This window comes from Cicer arietinum, chromosome 5 (assembly GCF_000331145.2).
Source record: "Cicer arietinum cultivar CDC Frontier isolate Library 1 chromosome 5, Cicar.CDCFrontier_v2.0, whole genome shotgun sequence".
In the NCBI taxonomy this organism is placed as follows: Eukaryota; Viridiplantae; Streptophyta; class Magnoliopsida; order Fabales; family Fabaceae; genus Cicer; species Cicer arietinum.
Window position 1 is genome coordinate 1,861,456 of NC_021164.2, and position 18,687 is coordinate 1,880,142.

Below are 18,687 nucleotides of genomic sequence, written 5' to 3' on the forward strand. Positions count from 1 at the left end.
AAATGGGGTTGAGGGATTTACAACGAGGAAGCCCATGGGCCATGGCCCATATCTGAAGCCCCTCTCTTGCTCATAATTTTGTTTTCCATATATATATTTTAATATTAGTGCATCTGATAATAAAGGCCAACTATCAAATAATAAGAACTATGGAATGTATATGTGTGTGTCTCTCTATATATTTAATATATTTTAATTTTGAGTTTATTTTTAATGTACTATCATAATAAGAAGTTTTAAGCATTAAACAAATCAATAATCATTTATTTTAAAAATAAATATAATAAAAATTTAATTATCATATATATTGTTAGTGTAAATTTTTTTACACACATCTCAATTGTTGATGGATGTGACTTTAGAAATAGTTAAAGTCAAAATTTTTTAATGATCTAACAGTTGTGATTAACTAATATTATAAAAAAAATGTTTATATTGCTAGTGCATGTGAATTAAATCCTTATTATTGAAGTAATTTTTTTTTTTTGTAATAATCTTACAATTGTGATGGGTTGATAATATAAAAATTATTTACACCACAAAAATATATAAATGAAATTCTTAATTTTAAAAATTTAACTTTTATTTAATACTCATTTTGTCTCAGATAAAAATTTATCAAAGAAAATTGATGTATATGGTTGAAAATTTAGACCAAATACATTCATTTTCTTTAACGATTAATCAATTTTTGCTTGTATGTTGGAATCGAGTAGTAGTATTTACCATAATATTTTTCGGCCATCTGTCTCATATATTCCAAGATTTTTGTGAGCTTGACAATATCGGTATTTGAGTTAAGTCTTACACATTTAAAAATTGTAATTTTAATATTGAATAATTTAACATTTTTAAAAAAAATCAATAATTTAAATATCTAAAAAAAAAGCAGAATTTTTTTTATATTTGTATGTCTTGATAAAAGTTATTTAAAAAATAATAATTAAGAAAAATGATTTTTTAAGAGACTACTATGACAAATACCGATATTACAAAACTTATAATATTTTATCACGAGTTTATAACATTTTTTGAGATGTTATTTCATATAACGTTTAAATTTATAGTTTATAGTATTTCATATATTTTGATATACTATTTTAAGTAATAATTTTTAATTATATTGATTAAAAATATTTAATATTAATTAAAATATATTTTAATGTAAATTATTATACTTATGAGTTAATTCAACAATTAATTTTATTAAATATTTCAAATTCATTCAATGAATTTATATAGTTACTATCAAGTATCGTATTAATTATCCACTATAACAACATCGGTTATTAGTAGCCTATGACATATTTCTAAACTATTTTTAATTTATTTTTATAATTTTTGCAATATAGGTTATCAAAACACCTAATAACTAAAATAAAAACTGTTTAGCTTTCCATAAAAAAAGGTATATTTAACTATTTTATTCAATCTTATCAAAATAAATTTAATCTCTCGAAATAAATCAACACATATACTACACATTTATTTAGAACTGCAGCTGAATGAACTTCATTAGTTTATACCCTAACGTCATTTTAGACTATTGATATTCACTTGAGTTCGTCTTTATAAAAATTCATATGATTTAAAATGTAGGTATTTTAATTGCTTTAGCTAGGCACAGGGGTGGAGCGGAAGCGAGTTTTATTTTTTTCACCTTCGCGTTTGATTAGATGGAAAAAATTTATCCTTATTTTTTATTATATATGAAATTTAAGTATGTATCCGTGACTATTATAGGGTTCAAATTGCTCCACCCACACTTTCATTTATTTATATATGTAATATATTAATATAATAAAATAACTATTATCATACAATAATAAAATTAAAAATCATATTTTTTATAGAGAAAAGAAGAATATAATTTTTAATATTAAAAAAATATAAAATATTTATATATATGTATATAAAATTAAAAAATGACAATATATTACGACGAATTCGAGGGCGGATAAATATCAACATCCCAAACCTATTTTCACCTCCAAGTTAATATTAGAGAAAACTCACACATAATCAAAACGTATTTTCTCCATTCAAATTAGAACGAATTTGAATAGATACCCACAAATGAGTTATGATGTCATCTCTAACTTTAGTTCAATTTAATTACTTACAAAATTCTTCATTTAAATAAGAAAATTTGGCAGATACCTATTCAGTGACACAAATAATTTGAGATAAATTGAATAATATATAAAATTATTATCAACATATTAAAAATAAATAAAATTCAGTCCCCTAACTCACTACTCTATATCTAGCTAGCCTTTGAAATAAATTATTGGTCAATCAAAAAGTTATACTTGTAGCATGAGTTATCTTTGTATAATTGTGAGTGGCTAAAGTTTTTTGGGAATTACTTACATCTTAAATGATGAAAAATAGCACACACCTTTTCCCACCTTTTTTTCAATTTCAAGTTTCAACCCGTCCTTAGGAAATGAAATCATGAGAAACATGAAAGTTATTTTTTGCTAGGGAACTAGGGAATCTTTTGCACTCAAACAAAATTTTATAATAGTAAACTATGAATACAAATTCTCTATCCATATATTTCCTAGAAATTAGATCACTTGAAACAAACACACACCGTTAAAAAAAAATGATAGTTTACAATGTATTAGATAGAAAAGGCCACAACTATTGTAAAAAAAAAGGGGTGCCAAAAGTAAATCTTGGTAGTTTCAAGCTTCCTTCCTTGTAATCCTGCAATCAAACAAAAGGCAAGATAGTTAGAATCAAGACATTGTTCTCAACAACAAAATAAATAAATAAACCACACTAAGGACAAATTATCACCAACTTTTCCAAAAGTAGAAATTTGAAAACTACAAAGATTGATGTACTAATTTAACAAAATAAATAATCCGCAAATAGTAGTCAGGAAAACAAATTTTTAAAAGTGTTTACAGTAAATTAGACATCATAAAAAAGGAAATAAATTAAAGGCATCAACAACTACACTAATCCAATGCTAGTAAATATACCTGAAGCAATATATTCCAAGTGCATCTGTAATTTCATGAATGACAGACGTTGCGAAATGCAAGTAAAGTGATCCTGTGTTTGCAGAAACAGAATTATCAACCAAAAGTCATTGAGTTTTTACAATAAACTACACAGTCATTCAGATATTACCATGTTTTGATTATATATTTGTTTTTCTATTTCAGCTCATTGTTTTATTGGTTTCTTTTAGGAGGATATTAATCCCTTTTCTATTGTACTTATTGCTTTCTAATATAATAATAATATTGTATTTTCATGGAAAAAAGAGAAAGGTAATTGTACCTGTAAATGCACAGTAACCAAAAAGAACTAGTCTCTCGTTAACTAATGGAACCCTGCCAAAAACATAACAAATTTCTTGTGAAGATACATGACAATCATAAACCACATTATCAACATAATTTCGAATGCAAAATCAAGGTACATACCCGTCGTTTAGCCTTGACGCAAGTGCATTAGCAATGGCGAATGGAAGATACAGGAGGGACTGTATGAGATAAATAGTGTTTACATCAATTATCTAAGTAATAAACTTCAACGACTAATCACTTGAACAAAATCCGATAAGATTGATCAAAGTGTTTTAAGTGAACTAACATGTTCTTTGTCATGCCATCATTGATGAACTCATTATGAATGATGAATCTCTAAATAATAATATGACTATTAATATACAATTAAAGCAGGGTCGGCATAAGGCCCAAGCTGTTTATGCAAGGCTTTAGGCCTCCTAAAAATATTATTGTTTTTAAGCATATTTAAGCTCAAAAAAGTAAAAAAATAAAAATATGTACAAGTAAAAGGACTCATAAGTATAAAAAAAATACATCAATTGACATTTAATTACACTATTTTCTATATCAAAAAGTAAAAAAAAATGTAAAATTTCAATAAAATTATTATTAGCATTAAAAAATGCAAGATCTTTTCCTAGAGTTCGCTTTTAGTCCTAAAAAAATGATGGGCAAGCCCCAAATTAAAGATACATTTCTGCATTGATACTAATGACAACAAAAATAAAAAAGCTTATTTTTCTATCATGCATTCTCGTCGTTCCGTTTTAATTGTCATTTTAAGGTTATTTACACATACCGAGAAAGCATATAACTTGTTACTTTGGATGAAATTATATATCTTTTTCTATAATACTATTTACTATTTATTATTTCATTCGACCTATTTCTCTCTTTGCAATAAATAGTAAGGGACAACTTTGACAAAATAATTAAAACTACTTTGAACTTTGAAAACAACAAATAAAAAGGAATAAAAAATTTATTAAAAAACAACACATAAAAAAGAGCAGATGGAGTTAGAAATTTAGATAGATTTTACCAACATGAAAAAAGGCATCTTAAAAAGGTTTTAGAAAATAACATCCAAATAAAACAACTTAATACCATGCACATTCCAGTTTTTAGGCCCTTTGGTTCTTCACATAAGTGGGCCAAAATCATCCTTCCCTGCAAAATTAATCTCCCCTCAGACAAAGTCGTAATATAAGGAGATAGATTGTCTATATAAGGAAGCTAAATGCAATTGCAAGACATATAATTTTAGAAGTATACTTATGATGAAACCGCTAAAGGGAACATAACCTACCACAAGAATAGTGGCAAGAAAAGAGCTTCTATTTCAAATTATGCAAATTAGCAATAACATGTCAAATTGTCAAGCCATATGGTAGAATGAATATTCATATTGCTTCAAATCTAGCCAAACGAGGATCTATGATTTTCTCAATAACATGAAAAGCATAATTTTATGGATTTCAAAGACAACATAGTATGTGACAAGGAAAAAAATGTGGCTTCTCAAAACTATATTTTGCATGAATACACAAAGCTATAAACTATATTTAATTAATCTGGCCCTGTTTAAATCTATAGATTTTCCAAAGAACCAAGAAAAGTGACACTAATGAACTGTAAACAGCTAAAACAATCACCAAAGAAAATGACATCAAAAAGGCAGTAGGCTATAAAAAGGAGAAAAGAAAAATGAAGCCTTAAACAGCATTTTTTCAGATTTAAGACACAAATATCTTACCACAAGATATCCGAAAGCAAGTCCTGTTCCCATAACAACTAAATGTGGATAATTCGCTATGATGTCAGAAGGTGACAAATAATCCCTGCATCATAATCATCCAAGCTTATATATTCAACAATAATAACAGATTGTGCAAATCTTCCAAACAAACTGGGAAAAAAATTATGCATCTTGAGATGAGTTATACCACACAAGCACTCCTCCGGAAAGGACAACAAATGGATAAAGCTGCCCAAAAATAAAAGCACACATCAACAAAGCAACCAGGTTAGAGGGGAAGAATTGCAATAGGAAAAGATGTTACCATTGCCAATGCACGGAGCATACTTCCATTTCTTGCCTTCACAACCTTATAAACATTAAGAGCACTGCACGATACCAAAAGATAATGTTGAGATATGAAAAGACATTTATCAAATAACTCAAAACAATATACATAAACACAAGGATTATTTTGAACTTCAAATATTGTACACTCTTGGTTGCTTACATGGATGCAAATATTTTTATACTGACTACTAGAACATGTATGATTTAAGAAATAGAATTCTACACATCCAAAAAATATCAACAAATGAATATAAAAATAAGAATGAAATATGTCCAAATCCTATACTTGTGTTCAAATTATAGGGTTTAGGTAATAAAGGAGAAAACGAGAAAATAGAGACTCAAAGAAACAGGATATCAAATTGATATGTAGTAATAAGATGTGATGCAAAATAAATCATTAAACCCTAAGCAACACACATGCCCACATATGTATAGTGGACTCCTAATTTATCTCATAGACCTTCATATAGAGAAAGTAACTGATACAACCACTGGAATTAACAAAGAAAGGGAATTGAACAATGAATCAGTCAACCTAATCAGAATCAGAGTGATTCTGCTAGGAAGAACAAAAAGAATTTTATTGAATTGAATAGAAGAAGAATGGTTACAATAGGTCCCACGACCTTGCTGGTTCCACAACCAGAAATTCTGTTAACACCCAAAACTGCCTCAACTTCTTACAGCTATTCCTTCTTATAGTTCATTTATTCCCTAACTGCCTAACTAACTTTTAGACACATGTTACATTAGGAAGTTTTCAACCACTAACTGCCTAACTAACTTTTAGACATGTGTTACATTAGGAAGTTTTCAACCAAACTCTCCTATTTCCCCTCTGATATACATTTCTAATAGTAGGCTTAGGGCTATTAGTCTTATCACTACCCCCCCCTAAAAGAACTAACTTGTCCTCAAGTTGGAAATCATGAAAATTGTCTTGAATGTTTGCTGCCAATTCCCAGGTACACTCATGCTGAGGAAGATCTTTCCATTTAACTAGCACCTCTAAGTAACCCTGCTTGTCCTCTCTGCTATCCAATATGGCTTCTGGGGTCACTTCCAACTCTAATTCTTCATTTAACATAGGTGGAAGTGGTTGAGGCTGCTGGTGTGGCTTCAATGCTTTCTTCAACAAAGATACATGAAAGACCGGGTGAATTTTAGCATGACTAGGGAGGATTAACTTGTAAGCCACTGGGCCAATCTTGCTACTAATTTGATAAGGGCCATAGAAGCGGGGGGACAACTTAGCATAAGGTCTATTGGCCAACGATTTGAACTTATAGGGCTGTAATTTGAGATAGACCCAATCATCTATCTGAAATTCAACAACCCTTCTGTGCTTGTCTGCATTCTGTTTCATTTGGTTTTGGGCTTTAGTCAAGTTCAACTTCAATTCTTCAAGAATAGCATCCCTCTGAAACATTAATCTGTTGACTTCTTCTACTTTAGAAGGTATAGCTCCAGCCTTTAGTAAACTAGGAGGGTCTCTACCATATAAGGCACGAAAAGGAGTCATCCCAGCTGAACTATTGTAATTGGAATTAAACCAAAATTCTGCCCAGTGCAACCCATCTAACCACTTCTTAGGCTTAGGACCTACAAAGCATCGCAGATAAGTTTCTAGACATCTATTTGTTACCTCAGTTTGCCCATCTGACTGAGGATGATAGGAAGTACTCATTTTTAATTGAGTTCCAGCCAGCTTGAACAACTCTTTCCAGAAATGGCTCAAGAACAAGGGGTCTCTGTCAGAAACAATGGTGGTTGGAAACCCATGCAGCTTCACTATTTCTCTCACAAACACCGCAGCTACATCCTTGGCTGAGTAAGGATGTCCCAAAGCAAAAAAATGGGCATACTTAGTGAGCCTATCTACCACTACTAGAATGGTATCCCTTCCTCTAACTTTAGGTAATCCACCAATAAAGTCTAATGAAATATCCATCCAAACTTGCTGAGGAATAGGGAGCGGTTGTAATAATCCTGCAGGAGTGAGTGTCGAGTACTTATTTCTGTGGCAAACTTCACACTTATCAACAAAGCTCTTAATATCTGCCCTCATGCCTTCCCAGTACAGAAATGTAGCAACTTTTTTGTAAGTTCTGAAGTATCCAGAGTGGCCTCCCATAGGTGTTTCATGGCATTCAGCAATGATAATAGGGATTCTGTTAGACAGCCTAGAAAGAACTAGTCGTCCTTTGTAATAAAGCACTCCTTTTCTCAACTCAAAGTTCTGATGTGCCGTAGGGTTAATGATCAGATCTTGCATCATTTGCATCCACTTAGATTCTTGTTGTAATTCCTGAATCCAAGTATCTTTTTCATCCACAGATAAAACTGAAATCACTGAATACATCATCTTTCTTGAAAGAGCATCTGCCGCCGAATTTTCAGCCCCTGGCTTGTACTGAATTTCAAAATCTAACCCTATAAGCTTGACTGCCCATTTGAATTGTTCATCTGAAAATAATCTCTGCTCAGTGAGAAACTTAAGACTTTTCTGGTCTGTCTTTACAATGAAGTGTCTTCCCATCAAATAGTGTCTCCACTTCTGAATGGCTTGAACCAGCGCCATTAATTCTCTTTCATACACGGACTTTTGTTGAGATCTAGTAGACAATCCTTTACACCAAAAAGCTAGAGGTCACCCTTCTTGCATTAGTACAGCTCCCAACCCCTTGCTGGAAGCATCTGTTTCAATTATAAATTGCTTATTGAAATCAGGTACAGCCAGCATAGGTAAGTTCACCATAGCAGTCTTCAATTCCTCAAAAGCATAACTAGCTTCAGGTGACCAAACAAATGCATCTTTTTTTAGTAAATCAGTGAGCGGTTTGGCTTTTCTACCATAGTTTTGCACAAATCTTCTGTAGTAACCAGTCAGCCCTAAGAAACCCCTTAGGCTTTTGATGTTGGTAGGTGTAGGCCAAGACTTCATATCTTCAACCTTGGAATTATCAGCTGCCACTCCTTCTCCTGAGATGATATGGCCCAAGTATTCTAAACTGGACTGCCCAAAACTACATTTTTTTAGATTGGCTTTTAGATCATTCTGTTTCAATATGTCCAGAACTAGTTGCAAATGTTGTGCATGAGCCTTCATATCAGTGCTGTAGACTAGTATGTCATCAAAGAACACCAATGTGAATTTTCTCAAATAAGGTTTTAGGATGTCATTCATCAAGGCTTGAAAAGTAGATGGAGCATTAGTTAATCCAAAGGGCATTACAAGGAACTCATAGTGTCCCTCATGAGTCCTAAATGCTGTTTTTTCAACATCCTCTGTTTTCATCCTGATTTGGTGATACCCTGATTTGAGATCCAACTTAGAAAACACCTGTGCCCCCCCTAATTCATCTAATAACTCTTCAATAATAGGAATGGGGAATTTGTTAGGAATGGTAATTTTGTTAAGAGCCCTATAGTCTACACAAAATCTCCAACCTCCATCCTTCTTTTTCACTAAAAGGATAGGACTAGAATAGGGACTTATACTCGGTCTAATCACTCCAGCGTCGAGCATTTCCAATACTAACTTCTCTATTTCAGTTTTCTGGTAGTGTGGACATTTGTAAGGCCTTAAGTTTGGAATTTCAGTACCTTCTTTCAGATGGATGGCGTGATCATGCCTTCTAGAGGGAGGTAGCCCTTGAGGATTCTGAAAAACTTCCTGAAACTGCTGTAGTATTTCCTCAATCATCTCTGGAATTTGGTGTTGTTGCTGCCGCCTGCCTTGATCATTATCACACTGCAACAATAATCCTTCACCCTCCTTCAACAATACTTGCATAAGGGCACCATAAGATAGTTCAGTTTTGGTCAAAGCTGGATCCCCTGCGATAGTGATCACTGAATTCCCTTTTTTCACGGTCAACTCCATCTTACCAAAATCTGCCTTCACCTCTCCCAACCCAGCCAACCAATCTAGCCCAAGAACTAAGTCTACTCCTTTCAAACTGAAAAGATAGAAATCTTGAATTACCTCTAATTTTTGCATGCAGAATTTTAGCTTCGCACATTTCCCTTTGCCCTTTACTTTATGTCCATCTCCCACTTCAACCATATACACTGGAGTTTCTGCTACTTGTAGTTGTAACCTCTCCACTAACTGCTTGGAAATAAAGTTGTGGGAAGCTCCACAGTCAATGAGAATGACTACAGGTATCTCTTCTATGTTTCCCCTCACCTTCCAAGACTTAGTAGATGTCAACCCAGTCATGGAATACATGGATAACTGTAATGAGTTGGAAGAGTCCACCTGACTCAAGTCTTATTTTCTGGTTCTTCATCTTCCTCTTCAGCTAAAAGCAACATCCTCAGCTGTTTATTTTTGCACACATGTTCTCTACTGAAGGGTTCATCACATCTAAAGCACAACCCTTTTTCTCTTTTTTCTTTCATCTCAACACTGGACAGTTTTTTATAATCTCCTCTTGTTCTAGAACTTTCCGCATCTAAGTTTGGTCTGATGGTATTATTCACACTGCCCATGGAAGAGCCCTCTCTCTGTTTATTTACTGCAGTCTGGGGTTCCAGGGTCACCATCTTACTATAAGAATTTGGTTTATATGAGCTATAGGATCTAGATTATGTTCCACTATTCTTCTTTAATAACACCAGATTCTTCTGTTCCACTAATATAGCTTTTTGAATTAATTCTGACAGAGTAGCCAAATCATACAATTTCACTTCAGCAAGTTGGATTAGGGTTGCAACCTTCCCACCATTGATACCAACTAAGAGCTTTGCCCTCCAAGGAAATGATTGTGGCTTGCATCTTCTCCTCTGCTGTCACGCCTCTAATTGCAAAGTACCGCTCCAATTTTTGGATCCACCCGTACGCGTCGTCCCCAAAAAAAATAGGGATTTCCAATCTTCTCCAACAATTTGGATTCAGACTCCGCTGATGACTCTCTCCTTCATTCTCACTTTCGCTTCCACCCTCCCGCGAGTGTCCATTTCCGTTTATCCCCAATTTCAACTAAGAGCTTTGCCCTCCAAGGAAATTATCGTGGCTTGCATCTTCTCCTCTGCTGTCACGCCTCTAATTGCAAAGTACCGCTCCAATTTCTGGGTCCACCCGTACGCGTCGTCCCCAAAAAAAATAGGGATTTCCAATCTTCTCCAACAATTTGGATTCAAACTCCGCTGATGACTCTCTCCTTCATTCTCACTTTCGCTTCCACCCTCCCGCGAGTGTCCATTTCCGTTTATCCCCAATTTGTTGGCTATCGCCGATAACAGCTCTTCGGTTTTCTGCATTCGAGCTTCGTTAAGCTCCAATCGCAATCTCATTCTCTCGCGATCTTGCTTCAGCTCCTCCATCTCTTGAGTCCAACTCTCATCGTTTCGTGCCATTCTTCTGGTAGAGACCATAGACGATTGCGGCAGCGATTGGTTGGTGGTGGATCCACTCCCTCAGGCACCAGAAACGGTGCTCTGATACCAGTGATACAACCACTGGAATTAACAAAGAAAGGGAATTGAACAATGAATCAGTCAACCTAATCAGAATCAGAGTGATTCTGCTAGGAAGAACAAAAAGAATTTTATTGAATTGAATAGAAGAAGAATGGTTACAATAGGTCCCACGACCTTGCTGGTTCCACAACCAGAAATTCTGTTAACACCCAAAACTGCCTCAACTTCTTACAGCTATTCCTTCTTATAGTTCATTTATTCCCTAACTGCCTAACTAACTTTTAGACACATGTTACATTAGGAAGTTTTCAACCACTAACTGCCTAACTAACTTTTAGACATGTGTTACATTAGGAAGTTTTCAACCAAACTCTCCTATTTCCCCTCTGATATACATTTCTAATAGTAGGCTTAGGGCTATTAGTCTTATCAGTAACACACATGCCCACATATGTATAGTGGACTCTATAAAACATGCTCAGAAATGTAACCCAAGCATGCAGAAGACGTCAATGAGATGAGCATTGCTGGAAACCAAAAATAAATTCCTTAGCAAACAATCAAGCACAGCAAGCTCCAACTTCACCAAACTACATTTGGAAGCTTCATACAGCAAAAAAAAATGGTGTTTCAGCCTTGGGATCATTTGTACAACTAGAATAAGCCATTGGTCCAAGTACGAAGGCCAAAAGCTGAAACTACGATGTACTTGAATGTCTTTGAGCTAAGTTAAGAACAGATCTAAGTAAATTCTTTTATGAAGAGTCAAACTGTGACAGTGATGATTAAAAATATTACCAGACACATCCTAACATGTCAGGAAAAGTTGAAAATAACCTGATAGGAAGGGGTAGCAGGTGAGAGTTACGATGGCGTCACTACTTCTATCGTCGGAGGGCCAGCAAAGATGTTGGTGTGGTTAGTTAGTTGAAGAGACTCACAATGAAAAAATGCGCAAACAAGGGTCGACCAAACATCCACAGTTCCAGAAGAGAAAGGGAGAAAATGAAGTTGAGAGAAAATCTAGCATTTTGGTGGCTAGAATTTCTCATGGCCAATAGTGTGGCGAAGCAGTAACGAGAAAGAAAGTTTGGGGAAATAAAATGTACAAAATAAAAGGAGTACATAAATTTAGGGAACTCAGTAGTGGAATGGGGATGGGACATGTCACAAAGAAATGTATTAATCTGATACCAAATGAGGTTTTAGGTAAGGAAGGAGAAAATGAATGAGTAGATACTCACAAAATAGGACATTAAATTGATATGATATATTATGAGGTGATACTAGTACTAGACTCCAAATCCTAATCAAACATGGAAACAAAGCAAGAAATCTAACAAAATCAGGTAACAACCCAACAAGAACATCTAAAATATTATAAAGATGTAAAGATATATATGACATTTTCCAGATTCTAACAACTTGGATATTTAGCTCATTAATGCTAATAGTATAACTAGTAGCATAATAAAAAGTCAACCTAAGAAATTATCTCAGGTTTAAGACTTTAGAAAAGAATTCAGAAATTTTATGCCAAGGATAATGGTGTACTGTGCATGCTAGTAAACATTAAAGTTCAATGGTTTTAGCTACTACATACTTGAATGTGATAGTTGGGATAGCACCAAAAACTACCATCAACCACAATACAGCTGTGTATGTTGGAACATCTGAAATCAAGAATAAAGTTAAAATCAAGCAAAACTATATCAAGAAAGAACTTACACAACAATGCGGCAAACAATAAAATAGACCAATAATCATTTTCAAGTTTTAGTCCACTATTTCAGGAAAGCATAACAAACACACCCCATTTATTTATGTTATCATCCAAACTACACAGCCTTCACTTTATTCTACCAAGTTTATCAGATAAGTAAACAAATATGAAAATATAAAGGCCTATTTGAATTGTGAAAATGTTTTTGTTTTAAATTTTTACTTTCACTTTAAATTACAAAAATAATACCTTGTTTTCACCCTATTTACTGTTTCCATTGTCTTGCATAGAAACAATGAACAAAAGTGTTTCCTAAACAAAACTTCAAAACCGGGAATTAGAGTAAAAACATTTAGCATTTTTTAAATTGAAAGTGGAAGCAAAAGCTGGTTTCACTGTTTCCGCACATTGAAGTTAAGAATATACTGTAGTGCATAGCAAAGGACTTTACCCTCCCTAAGGAAAACAAAACAAGAGAAAAATACAAAGTTTCAAGCAATTCAAAATAGTCAGGCAAGAGTCCAGTCCAGACATTTCCCCACTAATGGGCAACTAAAATAGGTTTCTCATGACTATTTACCCAGATCCCAAGCTTTAGATAAGCACGCATCTGAACTGATAAGGACAGTGAGCAAGCAAAATTAAGAGCTGGATTGAAAATGAGGACACAAATCGCTAGATTTAAGATTTTTCACATAGTAAAAATAGTTAAATGAACAAAAAATTGTCTCCACATACATGAAGAAAAAAAAAATATTCTTATTAGGGGGCATTATCATGAAACTGGGGTGCAATTATGATAGTTATCGCAAATAGCATTGAAATATAGAGACGTTTAACCCATTGTCCAAAATGTAGAAGAAAGAACATATAAAAATGGACATTCTTACCCGCAATAAATGGCAGCCAATTCAAAAAAGGCAAGGACTTTCCAAACTGCTGAGCCCACCATTCAGCACCTGTAGAAAAATAATAATATGATTGAATTTTAAGCATATATATTAAAAAAAACAAAGATAAAAGAAAGGGCATACCCACGATAGCAGTGAAAAAGTGAGCGAAGTATATTATCATAAGACCCTCAGTAGGTCCATTTACAACAGGAAGTATAAGTGTATTGATGAAATAGCTGCATCCAAGACATTCAAAAGAAAATCAATATCTCTAATCAGTCTAAGAATATAAATGGAATATGGTATTAAAATATATAATCATGCCAACAGGGTCTTATATATAATAATAATAATGTATTAGAGTATACATTTAATATCACCACCAATTTTTTTAATTCCTTTGATTTAGTCAACACGGTCTTATATTTAGCAACAAAGGTATTACTGTTTTTAAAAAAAATGCAACGGAGTATAATATATTATTTACTAAATATTAATTGAACATAATAACTTACTACTCCCAGGTTGCACCATAAAATGTAACTGCAGATATTAACCACCACCAGAAAGTACTTCTTCCACACATGGATGTGCTCCCAAAAGCAAGTGCTTCAAACTGAAAAACAATACTTATAGATGATTGTCTTTATTTTCTTTTAATGGTTTGAAAACAATAACCAAAGCTAAAAGAGACATACCGTACAAGCAAGTGCATCACACCCTGCAATGCAGTTGAAAATATCTTCATTAATGACATACAGGTCTACATGATGAAAAATAATAGAATGAAAAACATGCTGAAGGAAAATAACCATGATCAAACAGCTCCCCCAATGGGCTTGAAGAATTTGTTCGCCTAGCTTGCTTCCCATCAACAGCATCAAATGTCTAGCAAACATATATGTGCATTAGCATATATATAAACACACACATATAAGCCCTTGTAAAAAAAACACGAATACAAACAAAAACATAATAAAATTAATCACGGGAATCAACGGAAGATTAGGCATTATATGGTAAAATGCCCATGTCGATAAACCATAAGAGAATTGCACAAAATTCCTAAAAACATAATAACCAGGAATGGTAACAACTTACATCAAAGACAGAAAAGCAGGGCTACCCCACAGAAGATTGAGACTAAGTGAGCAAGCACCACAATATGAGAATTTAACTAACCTGGTATAAAAACAGAAGTAGCCCATGGGCAAAATGAACCCATCTTGGAGGAGCTGTGTCCAATTGAGGTGAGTATATCTGGAATAAATAGAGAAATTTCAGTGTGTGTGATTGATAAAAGGAATTCACTATCTCAACACAGCAATTCAAACTATATCCAAATTCCATTCCATGAGAGAGTTATAAGCACCTCCACTAAAGAAATCAACAGAAATCTTAAAGATACTCCATATACTCATTTCTACAAATTGCAAATTTCATAATATATCATTTGGACAAATGAATACTTTTCTGAGACATTGGAAGATTATCAACTTTATGAAGCAAAAAGATTAATGGACTCAGGTTCTACTCACATAGCCAAGCAATGCAGACAATAGTAAGAACATAAATCCTGTCAGAGTTATCTGCAACCAAACAATTTAAGAAATATCATCAGTGCCAAGAATATTGATAATAACGACAGTAACAATTATAGATGATACGACAAAAAAAGGAAGTAATGGTTTACCAAGTTTGGACTGCAGAATGCCAAAATGCCAAGTGACGAGGATAAATAAAAGAAAAATGTATAAGTTAGTGAATTAAGAAATTAAAACTAAGATTGTAGAATAATTAAACCAAAATATCAACAGAAGAGTAAATGATGGTATTGTCTCCAATCCATGAATGAGTTTTTGTGTGGTAAAAGCCAGAAAATGCAAAACATCTAGTTAAATTTTTTAGAATGAAAGGAAAATGACTTCTATCGGAAAACTTGATGTTCTAATCCTTGATCCCTTTTGTAAACTTTATATCTTAATTCAGAATGAGAAACTTTACCCTTCTTTTCATTCCCTGCAAAACCCTCTCTATACCTTAATGCTATGCCTAACTATGTGATGTTCATTCAAAAAACTTGTAATGATAGTATCAAGATGAAGATACATATCAATGATAATATATTAATATAAGTTTTTATAATGCATAAAAAGAATAAAAGTTTCAAAGAATAATAAAACTCAATTTTCACATACAAATTTCTTAATGCTATTTATCATCCTTGAAGTGAAGACATCTTTGTATTGTTACAAAGCTATCAAATAACAAGTTATAATTTATAACAAAAAAGAAAACCTTATTTTGAAAAGAAAGAAATACTCACGGCATCCATAGGGGAAAAATAGTAACAAACCGACTCCAAAAGGGCTGTAATACATATTTGGCCACATAGGAATGATCTACGCCACTGTATTTGTGTCTATGCAGAGCTGCAATGCCATGAGCCCCAATATACATTCTCCCTCTGCAAAACTGTAGAATATACTTCAAGTACAAGTTCAACCTTAGTACAACATGCTGAGATTTGAAGAATAAATTGGCCAAATAAATATAGGAACTAACCCTATAATAACAAACACATGTACAGTACACACACACAAAACTATAAAGCCGGCAAGTAAGTTGCATCTCATCAATTAAAAAATAACAAAAATGGTGGATCTCTCTATAAATAGACACTGAACACAAAAAATGTAAGGAACAGATAAAAGAAATGCAGTGGCAAGACAAATTAACAGAAGTCAAAGACTTTTAGAAACAACTAAAAATGGAATTTTTCACCTCAATGTAAACTCACTCATCCTCTCTTCATTCATGATTTCATTCAAAGTACAAACACATAAACTAAGGAAAAATCATTTGCCGGAATATAATAACCTAGAACAGCAATTTCATGTGATCTAAACAACCCATCAAATCTTTAACCAGCATTATCAAATAGCGGCCCTATAGCATACCAAAATTCAAACAAACAACTACTATTCCACAATATGAAATTTAGTATAAAGTTTTGACAAATAGTAATGTAACGTAGTAGAATTTGGACAAACCGATATTTCTGCAAACTACTATTGACAAAACTGTTCTTAACGACAAACACAAAGTACAATGGTCCTAGATTTGTCGCACCGACACTTCTGATCGAATGCATGTCCTGTTATTCGACACCGACACCGACACCTTAATTACATTCAATTAATTCATTTTCTCAAATTATTTATCAATGTCGCCGTGTGTGTCGGTATTCATACTTCATAAACACAAATACATGAAGTATCAAATAATTCATGAATCATAGCTAAACCAACTGTATCATAACCTCACATAAAAAGAACCTTAATCAAAATAAACGTACTCCATTTTTGAATACATAAAAAATCTGCATATAATTTTGTTATCATTATCATTCTATACACTACTCTACACTCTCAAATAGTAAAATTAAAAGGAAAAGTTTGCTATAAAAATGCAAGCGCAAATAAAAACACAAAAATAAGAACATCAAATTGGAAAATCACAAAATGATAACATAAAATATATGTAAATAAAAGGAAAAAAAACGTAAAATGTGATGAAAATGAAAAAGAGGTACCTGATTTGATAAGATAAGATTGAAATATGAGAAGTTTGAACAAACTGAGATCGAATGAAATTTGGAATCTAGAAAAGCATATGAGGTGAGGCTTCGTTTAGAGCTTTACCTTTTAGCGCCACCATTGCTTTATTTACAATACAATTTTGTTTTCTAGTTTCTAACGTGATTATCGAATAATATATCGATGGCTTATTTCATTTGTTTCCAGTATTTATAAAATTAAGATATTTTACATTTTTTTCACTTTTTTATTTTAATTAATATTACATTATTCAATTTTAATCTCTACGATAAAAACTGAAAATGATATATTTGTAAGATTAAAAGAGCAAAAAGAAAATTATAATGATTTAAAATAGAATATAATAATTTTATAGAGATTAAAAATTTATTTAAGTATTTTATTTATTAACTTAACAGATTAGTTTGTAAGATTAAAAGAGCAAAATAGATAAATTTGTTAATAGTCGTTTTTTACGAGTTTATAGTATTTTATTAATAAGTTTATAATGTTTTTTGAGATAATCATTTAAACATAGATATTTTTAAAATGGTAAACTATTGGATGGATACTTTTTCTGGTATTTTTTCTTTTTTTTTTTCTTTCATTACTTTTTTTCTGAATGAGATTAGTTATTTTATAATATATTAATATAATATTATTTTTATATTTGAGTTTATTTGATGTTGTAATCGAAAATAATTTTCTACTTCTTAAATTTTTACTATGATTTTCTATTGGGAATTGAGCAATTTAATTGTCTTAGTTAAATTACATAATAAAAGTCATGTTTTCTTGATGTACTTGTACCTTGATTTCTCTTAAAATATTATATTTCCGTATATGATATTGTACTTGTACTGCTAGCGTTTGAATTTATAATTTATATCTTTTTATTTTTTTCTTCAATTTTGCTTTCATGATCTTAATTGAAAATATTTAATATTAATTAAAAATATATTTAATGTAATTTTATTCTTAGTTCAACTATTAATTTAATTAAACACTTCAATTTCAATTAGTTAGTCTATCTACTATTATTTATCAACTATCTTACTAATTATCAATTATAAATTCATTCGCTATTAACTATCTTATGACATATTTCAAAGCTATTTTCAATTTATTTTTATAAATTTTGCAATATAGATTACAAAAACAAGCTTATAATATAAAAAATGTTTAATCATTTTTATCTTTATCATATTAAAATAATGTATACATGTTATTAAGTTCTAGTTTAATTGTCGAATTTGATCTCAAAACTTTGTAGTTGTTGGAGTTTTTAGTAGTAATTATATCATCTATTCGATAAAAAAATTATATACATAAGTTCTTATATTTTAAACATTTATAGTTTAAATATTTAAGATTTAAATGTACTTTTTGTTCATCTAGTTTGTTTAAATTTAACTTTTTGGCCCTCCATATTAAAATCATGGTTTTTGGTCCTCATGTTTGCCATTATATGGATTTTTTTTGTCTCTCCAATTTTGATTATGAAGTGGCATTAATGTGTCATTAGTGACTTGAAAAATTGAGGTCAGACCAGCATTTTCATTATAATTAATATATAAATAATTTTTGTAATTAAATAATAACATTATTAATTATATTATAAAATTAAATAATATTTAATTTA

The 18,687-nt window shown here is 31.9% G+C and overlaps 1 protein-coding gene across 1 annotated transcript; it reads right to left on the bottom strand.

The window, feature by feature from the left end:
- Positions 1 to 2,501: 2,501 nt before the first annotated feature.
- On the bottom strand, positions 2,502 to 17,196 carry LOC101513797 (choline/ethanolaminephosphotransferase 1-like). The gene is made up of 19 exons (XM_004499629.4): positions 17,042 to 17,196; positions 15,773 to 15,921; positions 15,140 to 15,149; positions 14,985 to 15,035; positions 14,629 to 14,706; positions 14,259 to 14,334; positions 14,145 to 14,167; positions 13,962 to 14,062; positions 13,588 to 13,682; positions 13,444 to 13,512; positions 12,434 to 12,503; positions 5,375 to 5,438; positions 5,258 to 5,298; positions 5,068 to 5,152; positions 4,419 to 4,481; positions 3,447 to 3,505; positions 3,301 to 3,353; positions 2,997 to 3,069; positions 2,502 to 2,715 (listed from the first exon to the last, which is right to left on the bottom strand). Exons 2-19 carry the CDS (start codon positions 15,904 to 15,906, stop codon positions 2,694 to 2,696), a joined length of 1,167 nt encoding a protein of 388 aa, XP_004499686.1. The 5' UTR covers positions 15,907 to 15,921; positions 17,042 to 17,196; the 3' UTR covers positions 2,502 to 2,693.
- Between the last annotated feature and the right edge of the window lie 1,491 nt (positions 17,197 to 18,687).

Bases quoted from the DNA above. Each gene is read 5' to 3' on its own strand.
- LOC101513797 (XM_004499629.4), bottom strand. From the start codon at position 15,906: ATGTATATTGGGGCTCATGGCATTGCAGCTCTGCATAGACACAAATAC. The intron at 13,513-13,587 runs GTATGCCCTTTC...ATTTTTCTACAG, and splicing joins CTTTTTCACTGCTATCGTGG to GTGCTGAATGGTGGGCTCAG. The intron at 12,504-13,443 runs GTAAGAATGTCC...TCTTGATTTCAG, and splicing joins TTGGCTGCCATTTATTGCGG to ATGTTCCAACATACACAGCT.